This window comes from Littorina saxatilis, linkage group LG12 (assembly GCF_037325665.1).
Source record: "Littorina saxatilis isolate snail1 linkage group LG12, US_GU_Lsax_2.0, whole genome shotgun sequence".
NCBI lineage: Eukaryota > Metazoa > Mollusca > Gastropoda > Littorinimorpha > Littorinidae > Littorina > Littorina saxatilis.
Genome location: NC_090256.1, coordinates 70,209,185 through 70,231,827, shown reverse-complemented (window position 1 = coordinate 70,231,827; position 22,643 = coordinate 70,209,185). Strand labels below are relative to the sequence as shown.

The 22,643-nt window shown below is 39.2% G+C and overlaps 1 protein-coding gene and 1 long non-coding RNA gene across 2 annotated transcripts in view; one reads left to right on the top strand and one right to left on the bottom strand.

The window, feature by feature from the left end:
- Positions 1-22,643, bottom strand: part of LOC138982675 (uncharacterized) — a 101,031-nt gene that overhangs the window by 28,524 nt on the left and 49,864 nt on the right. Inside the window, exons 32-35 of the mRNA XM_070355998.1 lie at positions 17,353-17,463; positions 16,783-16,896; positions 15,741-15,863; positions 15,003-15,131 (exon numbers count right to left, since the gene is read on the bottom strand). Coding sequence (XP_070212099.1) covers positions 15,003-15,131; positions 15,741-15,863; positions 16,783-16,896; positions 17,353-17,463 — 477 coding nt within the window. The remainder of the gene's footprint in view (positions 1-15,002; positions 15,132-15,740; positions 15,864-16,782; positions 16,897-17,352; positions 17,464-22,643) is intronic.
- Positions 2,389-9,055, top strand: LOC138982674 (uncharacterized). The gene is made up of 4 exons (XR_011460927.1): positions 2,389-3,135; positions 3,936-4,165; positions 5,084-5,248; positions 6,567-9,055. It is a non-coding gene; the product is annotated as an uncharacterized lncRNA (long non-coding RNA).

The window sequence follows — 22,643 nt, the reverse complement described above, 5'->3', positions numbered from 1 at the left end:
CAAATTTGAAAAAGATCCACCGAGAACTTTGGCCGTGCATCGCGAACAGACAGACAGACAGACAGACACTAGTCGTATATATATGTAGAGGTTCGGAAAAGAAGGAATGTTCTGTTGTTCTTTTGTTCCATCTTCTCTTGATGTGTTAGACTCTTTCTGGACTCACTCTCTCGGACACAACAGATGACATTGTGACAACAACAGCAGTATACTGGCATGACGAACTTTATTTGTATCTCTCTATCTTCCCTCCTCCTCTTCGCCAACCCGACCGAGGCCGGTGGCTACAAGCCACAACATACAATACAACTACATCTCCTCAGTCAGTGGCGAGACGCGAACAATGAACTCAGCCCTGATACCCCGCTAGCCTGAGGCTTATATACGCTGCTCGCGGGCTGCTTCGAAAGCGCCTCTTCCATCCCAAAAAAACGGGCCCCAATTCCTGGCTGACGGCCAAATCTGTGTTTGTTTAGAAACTTTGACAGCTGATAACTTTACGGAAAATGCATGCATTTGCAATCGGTTTGTTGCTACAAAACCAGTGTGAAAGATACTTTTTAACTCATGTTACAAGATATAACTTTAGAAGTCCAGACCAAAAGATAATTATGATTAATTACTCAGAATGAATGACCGATTAACGATCAAAACCCAGCAAAATAAAGATTGCTAAACTCGATCACTTCCTGCACCAAATACAATTCACTCCATTACAAGATGAACTCCTGAACTTTCCATACATGTGTCATACTTGTGGTAAAATGGAACTTATGACGAGTTATGTGACGTTAAACTTGATAAAGAAACACAGATACTAAAATGACGCGTGTGACGTCACGCGGCGAGACACCGGTCGAACTGAGGGGAAAACTTTGATTTACTCGATCCAAACAAGTTATTAATGCACTTTAACTCAAAAAGTATCTTAAGGGAATAAGAAATGAAGTGCACTAAGTTAGATTTACGAAAAAGTTACCATTACGGAGATAATAGGGAAATTCCAGACGTCACCTACTTCCCAGCCAGCATGATTCTGCGTGACGCATGCGTTATTTCTGCGTTTTTCATGCGGGGATGCGTACGGCCTCGTGACACCTTCGCTTCGCGCGCGTTACTTTTCGCCAACTTTTACGCAGATTGTCGCATTCGAAACGACTTCACCACGCAGTGTTTAGCACGCATGGATTCAATGAAAAGGTGATTGCAATTTTTGTTTTTCCTAATTTTATACCGTGGGTTTATGCATTTACTTCATGAAATAATTTATTATATTTTATGTTATTAAAAAATATTTACTTTTACATTTTGGTTATGAATAGTTATTCTTCTTCAAAAACTTTTTATATTTTTTTTAGAAAAAAAATTGCATACAAACTTTCAATCCGTTATTTTTCAGTTTATCTTAAGACAGTTTCGGTTAAAAAAAATACATTTAAAAGTTTAATAAAATATTTTTATTTTATGTAATGGTTTTCCCATTTAATTTTTATTTAATCATTTTGTTATTACCAACATTTATTTGCTTAATTGTTATCCTGATTATTTTTATCTTAAAATAAATATGATTATTTTAATTTGTATTATCATTATAATTGTTTTAGCATGTAATATAATTATTGTAATGGGGATTTGGTATTGTTGTAGGAATCAGCTTTCCACAAAATAATGTCGTGGAAAAATCTAGGCAAAGCATAATAAAAATATTATATGAACAGAAAAGATAACTGAAATCTATATGAACACCCATAACAAAACGATAAAAACATTTAAAAAATTCAGATTAAACAAAAAAATGTAAACTAAAGTAACTTTGAAACTAATTATCTACTCAAAATAAAGGCTGATGTTAATGGTTACATAAAATTTGTTCTCAGCATATTTTCATTTTATTTTATTTTGCTTTGGAAGAAAATCTCTATGAAAGTTCAATTTCAGGGGAGACAGTTACCTTGACTGAAAAGAGCAATTTATTGAAGTTATTTCCCTTGTCTGTCAGCCCTACTTCAATCAGACAATCTCCAACTTCCTGTTGGCAAGAAGTCTGTCAAATCCACATTGTATCGGCGTTTTTTTGCTTTTTCTTCATATTGACTTGTATTTTTGACTTGCTTATTGGATGCAAGGTAATCTTATCCTTCTCTCTGAAATGAAGATTGACTTCTTTCAAGAATAGGTAAGTTGATCAACTGAAGGAAAGATTTGGGAATTTGAATTTTTGATAGCTCGCGGCTTCGGCTTCCGAGTTTGATGGCAGAGAGAATTTCTCACACTTTCGATTTTTTTTTCGCCTAGAAGAACACTGTTCTATTCATTCATGTTTGTTTTGTCTGAAAGATGGATGAATGAACTAACTTTTCCAAAAACATAAAGTTGATTGATGCAGTGGTTTGTTTTTAAGGAGTTGTGGAAGAGTGAAAATACCATCCGAATCCCGATTCGCGGGTCGCTCACGGCACCATAAAAACTGAATTTTCGTTTATCATTTTATGTATCATTGTCTGTTTCTTGGTGAACTTTGGTTGGTTCCTAATCTGGTCGAGTCATTGCGGCAGCAGTTGTCAGGAGCTTTAGTAGTAATACTAATAGGCTCTTCATATATATCTGTTTTTTTTTTATTTGTATCTTTTTATTTTTCCACAGATGTTCAACTTTCAGTTCCGCATACTGACATAGACTCATAGTCATAGTGGAATATTCTGTGTCTGAGTCTCGGAAAAGAGAAAAATTACCCTTGTTCCCGAGGCATGCATAGACTAGAGAGGCAGGCAGAGGCTGTGTCAGCGTGTGCAGTGATAAAGTTGAAAAACAGATTTTTTTGAAATAAAAATAAAAAATACATCACAGAGAAAATAAATATACTAATTTAGTGAAATTGAGATGCTTATATTTAATAATTAATATTCCAGTTTTGATGTTTGCGTGTTACTGTTACTGTTAGGTTTGGGAATCAATGTGATCCTATTTAACTTCCAAGTATTTATTTTTTCAGAAAGCTTTGACTTGAGTATGACGGTGCTCACTGCTTGTTTGAACTGAAGGTGAAGAAAGCTGAGATGGACAGTGACCTTAACACCGCCACCGATGCCAGTAACGCAGACTGTCGTTCCGTCCCGGCAAGGTGAAGATGAACAGGTATGGCTCGATAGCAATGAGTGTCTCATTCAGAGTCATTGATAGTGACACTGACAGCGTCTTTTTGTTCTGTGACTTTGGCTTATTTTGTGTTTTATTCTTTTAGTTATAACCAGATGTGTCAAACAAATTCAGCTGATCTCTTTTACTGTTTTAGTGAAACAAATGTATTGTTTCCAGCAAAGGGAAAAAAAATCGGGTGGGGGCGGTTGGTCGATTTTATTTTTATATTTAAATTTTTATTTTATTTTAATAGTTTTATTGATGTTTGTTTTTAATTAACACAGGCATCTCATTGATGAGAAAGTGTGAACTGTGTCCGCGGGATGCCAGAGAAGAGTAACTTTTCATCCAAAGTCTGCAAAATTGAATTTAAAATTTAACCTTTTTGATGAATATTTTTGAATGAATACAAAAAGTTCTAGTGTTTGGAGGAAAAGTTAAGGTCAGTTCAACTTTAAACAAGGATTTTTAGTGTGTGTTTGTTCTTCTGTCTAAAAAAAAAAAAAAAAAAAAATCTGCTTGAAGTAAATACACACAAAAATTTCATCTCCAACTGCTGAGTCCCTACATCTTTTTACCACATCAAATGCCACTCTGTATGCCCCTTTAAAAATTGATTGCAATATATATATTCCTCATCTTATCCTGAATTCAAAAATATAGAGATGTCACGTTTACTTTGAACATTTGCTCAGATTGTTTTTTAGTGCTGATGGTTTCTTTTCAGCCCGACAGATTGTCTAAAATATGTATTGCTTCATGTAAATGACTTTTTGTTCTTCTTTTCTTCCATTCAGCGGACACAAGACTACGAGCAGAGCAGAGCGGCAAGATAAACATCAGTTCTTGCTGCTGGAGAAGGTTCTACAGGAGCAGATGGACCTGATGCGACTAATTTAGTAATTGGTCGCCAAAGAATCATGGTGGAGCCAGAGCCTGTGCTACTGTTCGATGGAGTCATCTTTTTACTGTTGAGTGTGGAAGATGTTGAAGGCACATGATGGATCTGTCGAAGGAGTGATCACTGGTAGGTGGCTTTGAATGCTATTGTTGAAGCAGACCAGTCATGCCTGTGCTATTTTCCCCAGATAACTGTAGCAAGATCTTGTGAGAGTGACATGTTATTGTTAGACGCTCTTTAGGCTTTAAATGTTACCTTGAGTGTGTGCTTTTTGGAGGATGCCAGATGTCATCACGGTTCACGGGTGTATTTTAACTGTTCATCAGTTCTCAGTCATGACCAGTTTCCCATTATCCTGGGAATTCATGCAAGGTTTATGCGTATTGGTCACATTTGTGAATTTAACCAACACATTTTGATGATAAAACTATGCTTATGGGTACGCACAATGATGGGCCTCTTTTTCTCATGTGGGGTGCGGAAAATGCATGCACCACTTTGTTTTCTGTGATCATTGCATCTGTGAGAAATAATGCAAATATTGCTCTGTGGCCAGAGCTGCCATCTGCTAGGTTTTCAGGGATGTAACAGAAATTGCTACGCTGTTTCCTCAAGTTCAAAATTGCAAGTGCTACACTCAAGCAAATAATCACAAACATGCAACAGTGCCTTCTTGTGAGTTCTGATTCTCACTTTGTGTAGGCATCGGATTATGGGTCAGAAAAAAATTGTCCACACTGAATAGTATCACGGTTGACGCTCTCTTCTAACTATGTTTGTGCTTTCCAAATGAAGATTTGTGAGATAGTATTGAATTCATGATTGATGCAGGTCACCTGAGGTGTGTGATTACATTTTATGACAATGCTACACTCAATCACCATTTGCTCTTCTGAAAACTTTTTTTTTTAAAGCAAGTGCGATTATTGATTTTTTGTTCCAGGTGACAGTATGATGCTTCCAGATTGAATTGTTTGTATGTGAAGAAGAGCTGTCTGAATATTTGATTTTTGGAATTCAGTTGGCTTGTTTTGTTTGTTTCAGATCCATGACCATGAGCTCGGTGTGGTTGGTGGACATGAACTAAAGACGACTACTGATGCTGTGATGACGAAGGTGTTCCATAGGCTACACGGTTGCTGACAGGGGGCTCTGGGGGAGGGCAGGGAAAGAGACCATGGTGTACGCTGCGACTAAAAGCCATCGACAGTGAGTTGTTTTTCATAATTTGTAAAATCATCCTGGTCCTTTTAGGAAGAAGATAAAATCCATGTCTACAAAACAACAAGTTATTTCTGTCTCAAATTTTGTTCTTTGGAATCAATTTTAAATTTGCCATGTTTCACATGTGAATGATAGTTGTCAAAGCTTTTACGCTTAACATTAAATTGCTAGAAGCCAAGTTCCTGAGCTCATTTGTCAGTGTCATGGATTTTCGACTACATACGAAATAAGGATGTTAGCAAACGGTATGATGTCGTCACATATGCGTCTGCACGTCACAGTACATGTATTATGAATTTCCGAAGGCCCCCAAAGAAAAAGTCATAGTAAAGGTAACTTTAACCACTTGACTGCCTTATGACGGGTATACCAGTCATGCGCTTGTGCAGCCGCAGCGCCTTAGGACGGGTAAACCTGTCTTCTCCGTTCTGGGATTTTCCAGAAATGCTACGTCACTGCTGACACACAAATAGCAGCCAATGGCTTGGTAGGATACCTCATTCTCATGAATAAACATAAATGGTGACGCGGTTTTGCGTTTGAAGGCTATTTTCGGCCTTGTCGACAGGGTATGGGAGAGAAATCTCGACTCGTCAAAATGGCTAACGGTGACTGTCGACCGGGCCCTAGTAGGGAAAAACAAAGCCGGACTGACGCTACAGGCGTTGCAAATGATTATGGATACTGACAGGGGAAGGGGGAGATCTTCTTTCGGACAATTCGTTGGAAACAGGTAGATGACAGTGATTATAATCCTTTCTTGGAGCGAGCAAAACAGCCACCTGTGTTTGATCCACAGGCACCGGAAGATGCGCCGGACTGATTTTTCAAAAGTTCATATTTAAACATCATTATAAGCCAAACTAATTATTATTTCCATGATTAGACACTAAAAACAGATTCTTGGTTCAATTTCCTTTAAAAACAACATAGGTTTTACTTACCTACCTACTGCCAGTTTGAAGCTAGATTTTTTTGTGAATTATTACACCCCAAACTCCAATATTCCCTGGCAGTCAGGAATGCACATACCCAAGTTTTGATTGGCAGCGAAAGGGTTAAAACAAATATTAGGGTAGGTATTTTTTTTTTACTTCTCTTCTACAAGGATTACAATGTGTTGTAATTTCCTAACTCAAGTATAGTTGGTGTGTTGTAAAAGCGTATGGTGTGTATGCAAGTTTGTGTGTCTGTATGATTTTTAGCAAGTTTACAGGCGTCAGGAAATAAACTTGACTTTTCTCAAATCAGTGATAGTTGTTTGATGATCTAAGTTCATGTTATTTTTTGTTTTGTCATGCAGAGGCTGTTCCGTGAAGCTGTACGGGTGCCACAGGTCAAGACCTTGAAGACGGCCGTTCAAGACTGGTTTTTGGAAGCCTGTGATAAAAGAAAGAGACAACAGGCCATGGAAGAGCCTTCATGATTTGGTTTGCAGTAATTGAACTTTGTAATCTCTGTAGGCTTATTTACAATGCTAGTTGCAAAAATTTGATGAATGTAAGATTTGACTCGCCTGAGAAATTGCTAGTGAGTAATTGTATTTCACAGTTCAGGTCTGTGTGGCTGATGGGTAATGTACAGAAGAGTCTGGGGTTTTGTTGGACATTATTTAAGCTAAGCTTTAAACTTCACACTCTTCTACAGATGATGTTCAGACATGATGTACCCTTTTAGGTTGTGTCAGAACGACAGAAGACTAAACTGGAAGTGCTCAACTACCATTACTATCAGTGGAGACGCATGGATGCATTTGAACTTTTCTTGTGGGTATCCCATACTAAAAATATAGAATACATGATTCTGGAAAAGCTGTTCAAGGGCACTTACACACTATATTCGATTTTTAATACACGACTCAAACCTTCAGGCTAAATTAAAATGAATAAAATACAAGTATAAAGAGTTCAGAAAAGAAGAAAACAAAAAGTGAACAAATAGAAAGAAAAGGTTTTAACAATTCCTTGTCATTTATGGGAGTCGAACGCAAACAACCTAGGCAGCTTGAAGGAGACAATGCATGATGCGGGTTTTTGTTGTTCTTTATTATTTTTTGGAGTTGAGTTGAGAATTTAGAAGCGAGACTAGAAATATACTTTTTTTGTTGTTGCTGTTAAAACCGTTATGATTGGATTTCTATAGATGTAAGTCTTGGTGCACCTGATAAAAATGTAGCCCTTGAATGCAGGCAGTGTAAGGTAAATGAAGCAAAGTTCTCTCCGAAACAGCAAAAAAAATGCATTTCAATTATATTGATCCTCGCCACCTTATTTTGTTTGCTGAGCAGCTGGCCGCTGGAGACTTGTCTATCATTTTGTGAGTAAGCTGCGTGTTTTACATCCATTTTGAGATGGCAAACCTATGTTTTACGCAGTCTGATAAGGTTTTTTTAATTTATGAGTTTTATGTCATGTTTTTTTTTTAAATTTATGAGTTTATGTCATGTTGGTGTGCTTATACATATCAGTGGAGAAGGGGCATTGAATAAGTGTTTCTTTTTGATATCATTGTTCTGAATTTTGACTATTAGCTGGCATTTTACCTTTTGTTTCATTATTGTAGTTGTTACTTTTGTGTAGTGAAACTTCATAACTCACTGCTGCCCATGTCTAGGTTGTGTCAATTGTTTTTTCTTCACTGAACGTACCACTGATTATCAATGATGACATCAGGGTTTTGTTCTGTTTTTTCTCTGGCATTTGAATTTGCTTCAAATCATTGTGAACTTTTTTTTTCCATGCAAAGTTACTGGTATATGTGAATATGTTAACACACTTCAAATCAAAACCTGAAATGTCTCCTTTTTAAAAGTAATTTTTTTTTAATTTCTTTTATTTAAATGGTACACATTCATATGATTGTCTCCCTTTTTTTCCTTTTTTTTTTTTTCCCTTTTTTTTTCTCTCTCCTTCTCTTATTTTGTTTTTTTCTTTCTTATTCTTCGGTTTGTTCTTCCTTTTATCTTCTTATCCTCTTTCTCTTGCTTGTTCCTTGTCCCAGTATGCTTTCACGCCGCCCCATCTAATTATTTTGTGCTCCATCCACATCTGAATTTCGTTCAGCTGCCTTGTCCGAAATGTGTGTGGGGCACATATGTATGTTTAATGTCAATGTTCATGTTTCAAGTTCCTTGCTTTGTGAATTGCATACCAATGTTTTATGCAGTCGTGATAGATTCTAAATGTATGTGTTATCCTAGTTTGGTGTACATTGACTGGATTTCGATCCCTGGAGAATGGGCATTAACTAAGTGTTTGTTTGTGATATCATTAGTAATCTGAAGTTCAACTATTAGCTGGCTTGTAGAACTTTTTTTCTCTTTTTGTTGCTGTTCTGTATTCAAACATGTTGATACAACTCACTGCTGCCTATGCCTAGGCTGTGCCAATTATTTATTTATTTGTTTACATCAATGTGATATAGTGACGAGTGTACATCAAAATTCTCTCTTATAAGTTATACTGGATTCTTCACTGCATGTACTACAGCGTATCGATGATGACTATCAGGGTTTTGTTCTATTTATTCTTTGTTCTGCCAATTTGAATTCTGCTTTGAATAGTATTTTGATCATTTTTGTTTCCGTGCTGCTGGTATGTCAAAATGCAGTGAAATTAAAACCTGGAAGTCACAATGGCAATAAGCGAGATTCAAATCTCTCCTTTGTTTTAATCAATTTATTTGACTGCATTTTTGTTTTAGAACTTGTACATAATTATGATCATCTCTGTTATCGAACCTGCACGCTTGACCTTTGTCTTTCTGGATCAGTACAATGTTGTGCACTGCCCATTATTTGTTTGTGAGTGCGTAAAGCGGTTGTGTGGTCTGCGTAAAATTGTGTAGGTCAATCGTGACATCTGCGTGGAGAGTGCGTCAAATGCGTGAGAATGCGTAAAGCAATTGTGACATCTGCGTGGAGAGTGCGTCAAATGCGTGAGAATGCGTACAGCAATTGTGACATCTGCGTGAAGAGCGTAAAAAGCGCGTAATGCCTGAGAATGCGTCAATAATTCGTGACATCTGCGTGGAGAGTGCGTAAGATGATCAGGACATCTGCGTCAAGAGCGCGTTAAATGCGTAAAGCAATCGTGTCGTCTGCGTGGAGAGCGCGTTAATAGCGTGAGAATGCGTAAAGCAATCGTGACGTCTGCGTGGAGAGTGCAAATTTGTCTTGGTGTCAAATAAGCGTGCGCTGGAGGTGCGTATGGTCTGCGTAATCAGGGAAAACGAGTGTGTCACGCATGTATTTCGCTTTGCAAAATCGCGCGCGTTACGCATGCGTCCAGTGCAGTTGTTACGCAGAGTTTGGCGACTGCGACACGCATTCGCTGCGCAAAATTTTGCTGGCTGGGTTGGCGCTAAAAACTCACATAGCGTCGAAGGTTTGGGTCGAAGCTGATCGAACATTAAAGCAATTTAAGGACCAACAGGGCCTTAAAAAGTACTTAAGCACGAACATACAGCAACATAATATCTATATCCATGCATTATTAACATCTAAAAGTAATATAAAGCCTTGGATTGCATAAAATAGCAGTCAACCCAAGCAATCTAAAAATAGATTTTATGCAAATAAAGATGGCCACCGCTCAGATGTAAACAAACTGTGTTTGAGCATGGCTGGTACACACCAGTACTTTTTGTTAACAAATAATGAATAGACACCTAACACAAACTGATCGGCAACAAAGACTAAACTGGACAATGACAACAGCTTACTCTATAGTTGGTGACTGGTCACCCTGTCACACATACCCCCTACTTTTGTATGTGACACGTCCTCGTGTCACGACCACGAACAACAGCGATAAAAAGAAATGCATTTCGATGCTACAACACAGCACGCTAAAATCAGACAATGAACAACTCACTCACTCCACTCACAATACAGTAACAATGTGCAATCAAATGAACTCTCACAATGCTTAGAATCATTCCACAAAATCAAGATGCTAAAGAAATGGCCTAAACAAAACAAAAACCGACATGAGAGAACTGGTGCCCAATACTATGCAACTAGATACCTACCAATCGCCATAGCAACACCTTCCCCGTACTCTTCATGCAAAACAAGCAGACACTATGCTGACGTGATGTCAACTAAGATATGTACTTAGCGCTCTTGACGAAACATCTAAGCATCAAAGTATAACACAGTGAATCAAGTATACCCAGCCACTCTTACAACATCCTAAAATCCTCAAAGTCATCATACACCACTTAAGTATTCACTCTAAACCACATTGTCACCAAAAGGAAGCTGAACAAAGTTAGATACACACCACAACACAATACACTTACAACAGACAGCTGACTCCACATGACATAATTCTCTCTTTCATATTCCACAATGTACATGACACAATACTTTGAAACCTTACATTACAAACGATCAAAAACCAAGCCCTACTGATAGGTTACAAGGCTAGATCAACCACCGTTACATTTGCAGGAGTGAAAAAAAACAAAACACTGCAAAAACAAAACACTGCGAAAAATCATTATACCAGACCTTATGGGAAGGTTTTAACTAGTACTGACTCGCTGCATCCACCTTGGCATTCCCATCAGACTAGTCTCAATACTGTCTGCCTGTGCCCAACCCTCAACCACAAATGTAAACAACTCATCCCACGAATCAAAGCATCATACATCATACACTGCAAGCTATGAACAAAAAATATCAATCGTGCTTAGAAATCAACATGTTTAACAATGTCAAAATGAACGCATTTCACGTAAATAAAATAGAAATACATAGATAACAAACATAAAACGATGCCTCGCAGTGTCACTTCAAGACGCGCTCAACCGTTACTTACGTCACTCGACTCACTGTCCGATAATGCACACGTCAGCAGAACATGATGAATCACACACAACGTCAAATCGGGGAATGCACTGCTCACTTGTTTGATGGACTAATATTAATTCACAAAAAGGTCGGCCGAGATCCTTACAGTTCCTTGAATAAAAGTCCGGTTACAGTGAGTTAATGCAAATCCACTAGTCTTTTCAAGACTTCCACGTACCTCTCACAGGTTTTTCCCAAACTCAAGACCACATGGCCACACAACAGACAATGACATATACCATTTTCTATCTACTGGAATCATCTTCAATATTATTCATCCATGATTTATCTTTGCATAGAAATACAAGTAACCGGTTTGTGTGATCATCTCCCACAATATTTTCAGTCTCTTACCTGAATTAGGAGCACTTTAATCCCCATGTTCTAGCCACCCGAAGTCGGTGCCATCTCTCCCAGAACATCATGCCATCAAAAAGAGAGAAACCCAGTTCCAGCCATGGGAACTCAAAAAGTTGGAAGGTGGTTTCATCATAAGTAATATATCTTCATAGTTAAAAATTTAATTTCAACATCTAAATATTCCTTAAATGTAACCAATGACTTTCAGAAACTTCTAATAATTTTCTCATCACTACTTCTATTTTATAACTTGATAATTGCAATTACCAGAACATGACAACAAGTAGTTAATTTAAGTCAAGGGAAGTAACCCACTGAAATACATGTCAAAATAATAAGCGTAGTTGTGTCCCTTTTACTTTAGTCACTTATCTTGAATGCTAAGATAAATGCTACCACGGACAGTCTGTGTAAAATAAGAAATAATCCTTGTTAGGAATTATTTCACATGTTTACATACACCCCTCCAAAGAAAATGTTACCTTATTACTAACACTAGTAATCATGTAAACATTTCAAAAACTAAAAAACATTGTCGTTGAATATCTCAACTCGACATGGCTAATCCCTCGTGTGTTAACAAAAAGTGTCTTAAAAGACAACCGGTGCATGTCTACGACCCAAGTCTAACTAAAAGAATAGTGCTGAAAAACAAATCCCATTAGCTGTTTAGTTATGAACTTCATATTCCAGAAACGCACATAGCCAACAAAACAATTTTCATCTCTCACTCCAACTAAAACGACAGTCTAACCAATAAACTCAAGGTTTATCAACGAAATTGAAAAGGAAGACGATCAACACTTGGCATAAAAAACTAGAAAAAATTTAAACCGGTACACACGACACCCTACTGTCAATCTTCTAAGTTAAACACAAGTTTCCAGAATTGACCAACACCCAAATTATCTCCCTTTCACCATGAATCAACAAAAACTTTTTCCAGTGCCTCATCTCAACACCCAATCAAGACAAAGTACTTTTAACAAGGTTAAACCAAAATAATCATTATTTCAACAGTGAATATTTAGAAAAATCAACATGCGTCCATGCGTCATAACCAATACCACACTCTTGTCACAAGACATACAAAAGACCTACAATATATGTATACAAAATAACCAAAGTCCTGAATGGACTAAGTCAGTAAGTACTAAGTCAGTAAGTAGCACTATGAATAGACACCTAGCACAAACTGATCGGCAACAAAGACTAAACTGGACAATGACAACAGCTTACTCTATAGTTGGTGACTGGTCCCGCACAGGTTCGTATCCTGTCGGCGACGCCATTTTGTAGAGGTTCGGAAAAGAATGAATGTTCTGTTGTTCTTTTGTTTCTCTTCTCTTGATGTGTTACGGACTCATTCTGGACTCACTCTCTCGGACACAACAGATGACATTGTGACAACAACAGCAGTATACTGGCATGACGAACTTTATTTGTGTCTCTCTATCTTCCCTCCTCCTCTTCGCCAACCCGGCCGAGGCCGGTGGCTACAAGCCACAACATACAATAATACTACTACATCTCCTCAGTCAGTGGCGAGACGAACAATGAACTCAGCCCAGATACCCCGCTAGCCTGAGGCTTATATACGCTGCTCGCGGGCTGCTTCGAAAGCGCCTCTCCCATCCACAAAAACGGGCCCCAATTCCTGGCTGACGGCCAAATCTGTGTTTGTTTAGAAACTTTGACAGCTGATAACTTTACGGAAAATGCATGCATTTGCAATCGGTTTGTTGCTACAAAACCAGTGTGAAAGATACTTTTTAACTCATGTTACAAGATATAACTTTAGAAGTCCAGACCAAAAGATAATTATGATTAATTACTCAGAATGAATGACCGATTAACGATCAAAACCCAGCAAAATAAAGATTGCTAAACTCGATCACTTCCTGCACCAAATACAATTCACTCCATTACAAGATGAACTCCTGAACTTTCCATACATGTGTCATACTTGTGGTAAAATGGAACTTATGACGAGTTATGTGACGTTAAACTTGATAAAGAAACACAGATACTAAAATGACGCGTGTGACGTCACGCGGCGAGACACCGGTCGAACTGAGGGGAAAACTTTGATTTACTCGATCCAAACAAGTTATTAATGCACTTTAACTCAAAAAGTATCTTAAGGGAATAAGAAATGAAGTGCACTAAGTTAGATTTACGAAAAAGTTACCATTATGGAGATAATAGGGAAATTCCAGACGTCACCTACTTGGCGCTAAAAACTCACATAGCGTCGAAGGTTTGGGTCGAAGCTGATCGAACATTAAAGCAATTTAAGGACCAACAGGGCCTTAAAAAGTACTTAAGCACGAACATACAGCAACATAATATCTATATCCATGCATTATTAACATCTAAAAGTAATATAAAGCCTTGGATTGCATAAAATAGCAGTCAACCCAAGCAATCTAAAAATAGATTTTATGCAAATAAAGATGGCCACCGCTCAGATGTAAACAAACTGTGTTTGAGCATGGCTGGTACACACCAGTACTTTTTGTTAACAAATAATGAATAGACACCTAACACAAACTGATCGGCAACAAAGACTAAACTGGACAATGACAACAGCTTACTCTATAGTTGGTGACTGGTCACCCTGTCACATATATATATAAACTAGATGATTACCCGCTTCGCCGGGTACCGGCTTCGCCGGGAAGAAGTAGAGCCGAATACCAGGCTGCGCCTGGAACCCGGCTCTGCCGGGTGTACGCCGGCTTCGCCGGCGCACGAAGGAAAGGAGATAAACGCGCAAAACACTGGAGACCTTCTAAAAATAGTAACGTGCAGTGACCTTCTAAAAATAGTAACGTAGTAACGGGAATATGGATTGACGCCACACGGAGGAAGGGAGATAATCGCGGCTGAAAACACTGGAGAAGATAAGGAAGAGTTACTGGTAGTGGATCCCGACAACAAAAACAAAAAAACAAAAAAAATCGGTTCAGCGCGCACAGCGCTGCGCGCTGAGAGCACGTGTTGAAATATCTCATCGATGAGGTTGTGTCCGGGGTGTAGCTGAATACGGTGTCCAAATTTGAAAAAGATCCACCGAGAACTTTGGCCGTGCATCGCGAACAGACAGACAGACAGACAGACAGACACTAGTCGTATATATATATATATAGAAACACTATTTTAGTTACACAAATACAAACATCTTCATTCATTTTGCTGTAGCAGCTTTTTCACACATACATTTTCTAGATCAATAGGGAGAACAGTCTATAGCCACATTTACTATTGTTAACATTTAGTTTTCAATAGTGCCCCGGTATCTTTTCTCACGAACGTTACAATCGTGTCCCGGTATGTTTACTCACCAACGTTACAATCGTGTCCTGGTATCTTTTTTCACAAACGTTACAATCGTGTTCCGGTACTTTTACCCACCAACGTTACAATCGTGATTCGGTATCTTTACTCACCAACGTTACAATCGTGTCCCGATATCTGTGCTCACCAACGTTACAATCGTGTCCCGGTATGTTTACTCACCAACGTCACAATCGTGTCCCAGGAAACCGGATGGGCAGGCGCAGGTGTAGCCTTGGGCGTCACTTCCATCCTTGGTGCACGTGCCCCCGTTCTGACAGGGCTGAGGGTCACCCCAGCACGGATTCAGAGCTGCAATCACAATCGACGACAGTAATTCAAGGCCTTCATTTTCTTACACGAAGGCACATTTTGACTAAATGTTTTGTCTTAGATGGACCGGGAATCGAGACGAGGGTGGTGGTGTGTGTATGTACAGGGCCGGACCAAATGAGTTGTAAGGGGGGGGTTCCTCCTTTTTTTTTGGGGGGGGGGGGGGAAATCAGCGAAGTGGCGAAGCCACAAGCGCGCGCCTGCTAGGGGGGTACGGGGGCATGCTCCCCCGAAAATTTTTTGAAAAACGGTTAAAGTCTGTGCAATCTGGTGCATTCTGGGCCTTGTTTTGAGGGTTAAGAGCAGCATTGTTTTGGTGCTATAACTAGTAAAAAAAAAACCCCACTCAAAGCAAGGTACATGCTTTTTCCAGGGGTGGGGTTCCGGAACCCCTGGAACCCCCCCCTGGGTCCGGCCCTGATGTATGTATGTATGTGTGTGTGTGTGTGTGTGTGTGTGTGTGTGTGTGTGTGTGTGTGTGTGTGTGTGTGTGTGTGTGTGTGTGTTGCGTTTAGGACGCAGGAACGCGCCCTTTGGGGAGCCCTGCATTGATCGGGAACACGAGTAAGCCGGGTATCGTTCACTCACTTGCGCACGTCCCGCAGCTGACGGCACAGTTGGAGTTCATGTAGCCGGAGTTTGTCTCGCACTCCGAGGGCGACCAGTTGGCCCACACGTTGCAGTAGCCGTTCTTGTCCACACACACCGTCTCTGTGGAAGAGGTTTCAGTTACACGTGTTGCCAGGTACTACACCGTCTCTAATGTGGAGGTTTGAGTTGCACGTGTTGCCAGGTACTACACCGTCTCTAATGTTGAGGTTTGAGTTACACATGTTGCCAGGTACTACACCGTGTGCATGGCATATTAGCAACGGTTCACCAACTAAGCTTAAATATATCTAGCTACGCTCTCAGGATCATCGTAACACCATTCTGTAGGCTAATTCAAAGACTTTTTCAAAATACAATACAGCATGCATGTAGTATTAGCAACGGAACGCAACAAGCTAAGCTTAAATACACTACCGCATGCATGTAGTATTAGCAACGGAACGCAACAAGCTAAGCTTAAATACAATACCGCATGCATGTAGTATTAGCAACGGAACGCAACAAGCTAAGCTTGATAGATGCGTGCTCTTATGATCATGGTGACATTTTGTAGACAGTCTCTGTAACATCATTTTTTATTTTCAACAATTGTGCAAAATACAATACCGCATGCATGTAGTATTAGCAACGGAAATCTTTATATAGGCGTGCTCTTATGATAAGCGTGACAGTTGGTATCTGTTGCGGTTAAACAAAAAGACACAGTGCTGTTGTTGCTGGATTTGTTCCATAAAAAAACCAGTTGGATAAAAGTGACGGGCTGTTTGTAAATTACTTCATATTTGACTGGTCAACATTTCTAAAATCCATTACAGTATCCCTTGAAACGTTCCAGAAACTTACTTTTGTCGTGTCTTTTTCGTCGTGTTTTTATCGTTGTTTTTATCGTTTTTTGTCGTGTTTTCGTCGTGTTTTTTTTCGTGATTTCGTCATGTTTTTGTCGTGTTGTTAAGTTAGATAATGTAAGGAATGTAGGGACTAGCATCGCAAAGAAAGACAGGCGGCGCAGTCTGGTGACCTTGGCAGGTGTCTCCGGCAAAGCCCGAAGCACAAGAGCAGGTGAAAGTTCCCTGTGCGTTGTCGGTGCACGTGCCGCCGTTCTTACATGGGTCCGGAACACAGGGATCCGCGTCTGTAAAACACACACACACACACACACACACACACACACACACACACACACACACACACACACACACACATATATATATGTATTATATATATAACGAATGATGACATTGAAATGAGCCATTGCGTTTTCCTCACACACACAGATACAAAACAAGAGATGCACACACAGACACACAGAAACGCGCGCGCGTACACACACACACACACACACACACACACACACACACACACCACACACCACACACACACACACACACACACACACGCATACAAGGTACCGTTTTGTTCCCGACAAGTTTGTTCCGTTCTGTTTTTAACATGTTTGACGCCTTAGAAGCCACCCGTTGATTGTGCAACTGACTGACTGACCAACTGACTGACTGACCAACTGACTGACTGACCAACTGACTGACTGACCAACTGACTGACTGACCAACTGACTGACTGAGCAACGTACTTTCACAGTTTGTGCCGACAAAGCCATAGACACAGTCACAGTTGTAGGTCTCAGCGGCCTCGTTACAGGTAGCTCCGTTCTGACAGGGCGAGGCCTCGCACGGGCCGCCCGCTGCAAATAAGATAGATAGATAGATAGATAGATAATTTATTGCCAAGTGTACAATACATGAATGAACATAAAAAATACACGAGGAAAGCAGCTTGCTGTGTGATAAAAACAAAAATAAATAGCATTCATACATCACTGGCGCATAGCATTATACATACATGGGTAAGACAATTTGGTATCACAGTAACTAATACATACACTATACAGACATGGTGAGAACTATGAAACTCTAAGAGCTATCGGAACCCCTCGGACCCCCCCCCCCCCCCCCACCACTCCCCCCCCCCTCCAACCCCTGTTCCCGAACTGAACATGTTCCATACTGATAAAATGTACCTCTAAAACAGCACATAAAAAATAAACTCTTCCAACACATCAGTGGTTAAAGAACGACTAAAACTACTAAAACAAATAAAATCATCCATTCGTACAGTTGCTGAGGCTAGGGCGTATTATCACCAAAAGAGAGAGCGAGGGGTGAGGGGTAGAGGGACTGAGTGAGTGAGAAATAGAGGGAGGGGGGGGTGAAAGAGAGGGAGATAGAGGAGGAAAGAGATAGATGGAAGGAGGTGAGAGTGAAGGAGAGATAGAAGAAGCAGAGATAATTGAATTAAATTGAATTGAACTTTATTTAACAAGGATTAAGATTTAAGGCTACGCCTTTTCTTACAATCTGTCCTTGGGACGCATAGACACACAATTATATAATCAAACAATTAAAAATTAAAAATTAAAAAGTTAAAAAGTTAACCAACAAAAGGAGGTCGGAAAACTTCAGCACGTGATAATAAAGATGACGATGATGATGATGATGATGACGATGATGATGATAATAATGATGATGATGATGAAGATGAGGCATGAAGAGCATACATATGTGGTTATTCATAAAATCAAATGCATACTATGCAGGTAATTATAAATACAAGCTGGTAGCAATCGAACATGTAGCAATAGTACAACAAAAATATGTTCAGAATATACAATGCACAGCATATCTTTGACGTGATACTAAGTGTGGTAAATCAAAAGGCGTTAAACTACTCAGACATTAAGTGGTTTTTAACACATTTTTTAAAGCTTTTTAATGACTTTAAGTGCTTAAAGAATGATGGAAGTGAATTCCAAACTGATGTACCCGAAAAAAACAAGACTGGTCTATTACAGGTAAATTCGTGGAATCGGTGGGATCAAGTTGACCGACCCATATCTGTCGGTAGCTTTATTAAATAATGATGTAATGTAAATCGGCATTTTACCGTAATACAATGTATGCATGAAAATGGCTTTGTTTAACTTGAGATGCTTTTCCAGTGGAAGAAAGTTAAGCATTTTTAATTTCATATCTGTTGAGGCATTATCCTTTACGATGAGTTTGGCCGAGCGACGATAGAGAGTCTAACTTTTTCAAGTAGACATCACTGCTGCCATCCCAGAGCGTCGAAACATAATTAATGTGAGGCATTACATGAGCAGGGCGGAGATGTAGCTCAGTCGATAGCGCGCTGGATTTGTATCCAGTTGGCCGCTGTCAGCGTGAGTTCGTCCCCACGTTCGGCGAGAGATTTATTTCTCAGAGTCAACTTTGTGTGCAGACTCTCCTCGGTATCCGAACGCCCCCGTGTCACAGTACACGCAAGCACAAGACCAAGTGCGCACGAAAAAGATCCTGTAATCCATGTCAGAGTTCGGTGGGTTATATAAACACGAACATACCCAGCATGCTTCCTCCGAAAGCGGCGTATGGCTGCCTAAATGGCGGGGTAAAAACGGCCATACACGTACGTAAAAGCCGGGGTAGTTTCAGCCCATAAACGAACAAACAAACAAACAATTACATGAGCATGGTGGAACATTTCCAGAGTCCTTCTGTCCGTAAATTGCTTTAACTTGGATAGGAGGAAAACGTTCTTGGCTACTTTCTTGCAAATATGCTGTAATTGTGCCTGCCACTTGAATTCACAATCAATAATTACCCCTAAAACGCGATGCTGTTGAACTTGTTCAATTGATTGCGTACCAATAGTAAGATTTAGTTTGAGTGGAGAAATCTGGTGTTTTTGTGTGGTTGCAATTACCATACTTTTAGTTTTTATTGGATGGACAAGCATAGCATTAGCACTACACCAGTTGTTTACATCGTTTAAAACTGTTTGAAGGGAGGACTCTATTACTGGAACAGACTTTCCACTTGCATGAAGAGAAGAATCGTCAGCAAAAACATCACTTCTTACATTACTATCAGAGAGAGAGAGAGAGAGAGAGAGAGAGAGAGAGAGAGAGAGAGAGAGAGAGAGAGAGAGAGAGAGAGAGAGAGAGAGAGAGAGAGAGAGAGAGAGAGAGAGAGAGAGAGAGAAGGAGGGAGGGAGAGGGAGAGATAGAAGAAGCAGAGAGAGAGAGAGAGAGAGAGAAAGAGAGAGAGAGAGAGAGACAATGACAATGACAATGACAAATCTTTATTTTTCGAGGGTGACAAGAATAAGCATAGATATGCTTTTTTGCATCTGGCCCTCGCCCTAAAGAGGGACTAAACTATTTTACTATAACTATGACTAGGGACAAAAACAAAAAAAAAGGTTACATAAAAACATTAATGGTAGAACATATAAGTTTATGTACATGAAGCGCATTATGTAGAAGCATTGTAGATCATAAGGTAGTGTTCAAAATTGGGTGTAAAGCAATGAAGATAAACGGAAAGTAACCCAACAATACATTAGCTCAGCAAAACAATGTATTACAGAGCCAAATCTTCGTGATTTTGTCACAATAAACCATAATTCCGATAATGAACAACTGTATACAAAGAAAACATACCAATCAAGTTTATTTGTTCATAGAGTTCATTAAATGGAAAGAATATTTGGTTCTAAAAGAATCCGTGTTGGTGGATTGCCGCAGGGCGTCCGGAAGAGCGTTCCAGAGGCTGCTTCCTGAATAAACAAGACTTGATTTAAATAGGTCTATCCTAGGAAGAGGAGTGTTTAGTTTTATAAAGTGGTGCGAATTCTTCAAAGAGAACTTTGAGCAAATGGTTTCGGGTGCATTTTCTGTCATAATTTTATGCATCATTATTCCTTTGTTGTAATTCATTCTTGACTTTAGAGGTAGGACCCCTATGTTGATGTAGTCTGAGTCGGTGAGAGTAGTCTGTTTGAGTAATACTACTTTTAGCGCTCTTTTGTGTAATCTGCTGAGTAGCTTTAGGGAATTATCACTTGCAGAGTCCCATAGAGTGGATGCGTAATCAATAAGAGACTGAATATGAGCAGTGAAAAATAACTTCCTGGCTTGACAATTAAGGAAGTGTTTAATTCTAGATAACAGGTACACTTTCTTTGACACTAATTTACTAAGTTGTTCAATGTGAGTTGACCAAGACAGGTTGTTATCGATGTGGACACCTAGAACTTTGTGATGGTCGACTTTTTCCACTATATTGCCGTCAATAATTAAATCGGGACCAGTTGAGGTAAAATTCTGTCGTTTTTGTCTAGTTGTAATTATCATATATTTGGTTTTCTTTGGGTTAAGAGACATGTGATTTAGGTCAGTCCATTCTGTCAGCTGGTTTAGACTTCCTTGGAGGGATTCTGATAAGCGAGTTAAATTTTTGTTACTGGAGTGAATTGTGGTATCATCTGCAAAAAGTTCACATAAATGTTGAATATAAAGGGGGAGGTCATTAACATATATTGAGAAGAGCAGAGGTCCTAATACCGATCCTTGTGGTACACCGTAATCTACAGCTTGCATGCTCGATGCTCTAGTGTTTGTAAGAACTGTCTGTTGTCTGTCAGAGAGGAATGAACTAACAAGATTGATAGTATCATATCCGACGCCATACAAACCGAATTTTCTAAGCAATAATGTGTGATCAATTACGTCAAAGGCTTTTGCAAAGTCTACGAAAATGGCACCACAGAATTCATTATCGTTTATTTTGTCCAACCACTGATCAACAAGAGAGATTAAGGCAGTGTGGCAGGAATGCTTAGCTCTAAATCCTGATTGTTTAGGATGGAATAAGTTGTTTTGGTTGAAATGTGTTAGGATGTGTTTGTTGATATGCTTTTCCAGTGGTTTTGATAACACAGACAAAATGGAAATTGACCTATAATTTGAGGGGTCTCTTTTGTCACCTGATTTAAACAGAGGAATGACTTTAGCCTGTTTCAGGGCGACTGGAAAATATTTTTTGTCTAAACAGAGATTGTAAAATTAATGTAGGTAAGTGTTTCAGAAATTACGGGGGCTGACAATTTAAGAATCCTACCATCAAGCCCATCGAGCCCCCGGGTGCCTGTTTGCTTGAGGTGTGTAAGTGCGTGAAAAACTTCAGGTACTGTAAGAAGGGGAATTTTTGCTTGACATGAAATTTGTTTTGATTTGCAAAATTCTTCTAAAACTTTCAAATCATTTAATTTGGACTTGTCATTTTTAATCACATTTTCAGCAATTTTGGAAAAATGTGTGTTTAAATCATCGGGAGATATGTCCTTGATACAACTCGGATGACTGGCAGCCTTTTTATTCGTAAGTTCATTTATTGCCTTCCATATATTCTTTGAGTTTTGCTTTGAACTTGATGCTAGGTCACGAAAATATTTTATCTTTTTTGTTCGTTTAAGTGAATTTACCTTATTTCTCTGTTCTCTGTATTCCTCTTCCTTGCCAACCGACTTTAAAAAATCGCGATGGTCAATGGCATGTTGTAAATCATTATCAAACCATTTAGGTTTTACAATGTGCCTAACTCTCTTTATTCTCCACGGAGCATGTTTATCGTATATGTCATTGAAGGCACTAAGCCAATGTGTTAGGGCTTCGTCCGGATCCGTAAAATTGTAAGTATCAGATAGTGGGGAATTCCAAAGTTCATGTAGAAAGGTGTCTTCGTTAAATTGAGAAAAAGAGCGGTATTTTATTGTCTTGTGACCAACTTTAGGAATTTTGACACCCTTTCTTGACCATGTTAAACAGACAGGAAAATGATCGCTGCAACCATTGGCTGGAACACAACATTCGACAATATTATGGTGATCAGTAACATAGATATGATCTATCAGAGTACTGCTGGATGATGTGACTCTAGTGGGAGTGTTGACTATTTGTTTAAGATTATAGAGGTTAATCATATCAACCCACTGCTTGTTTTGTTTAAGCAAATCAACATTAAA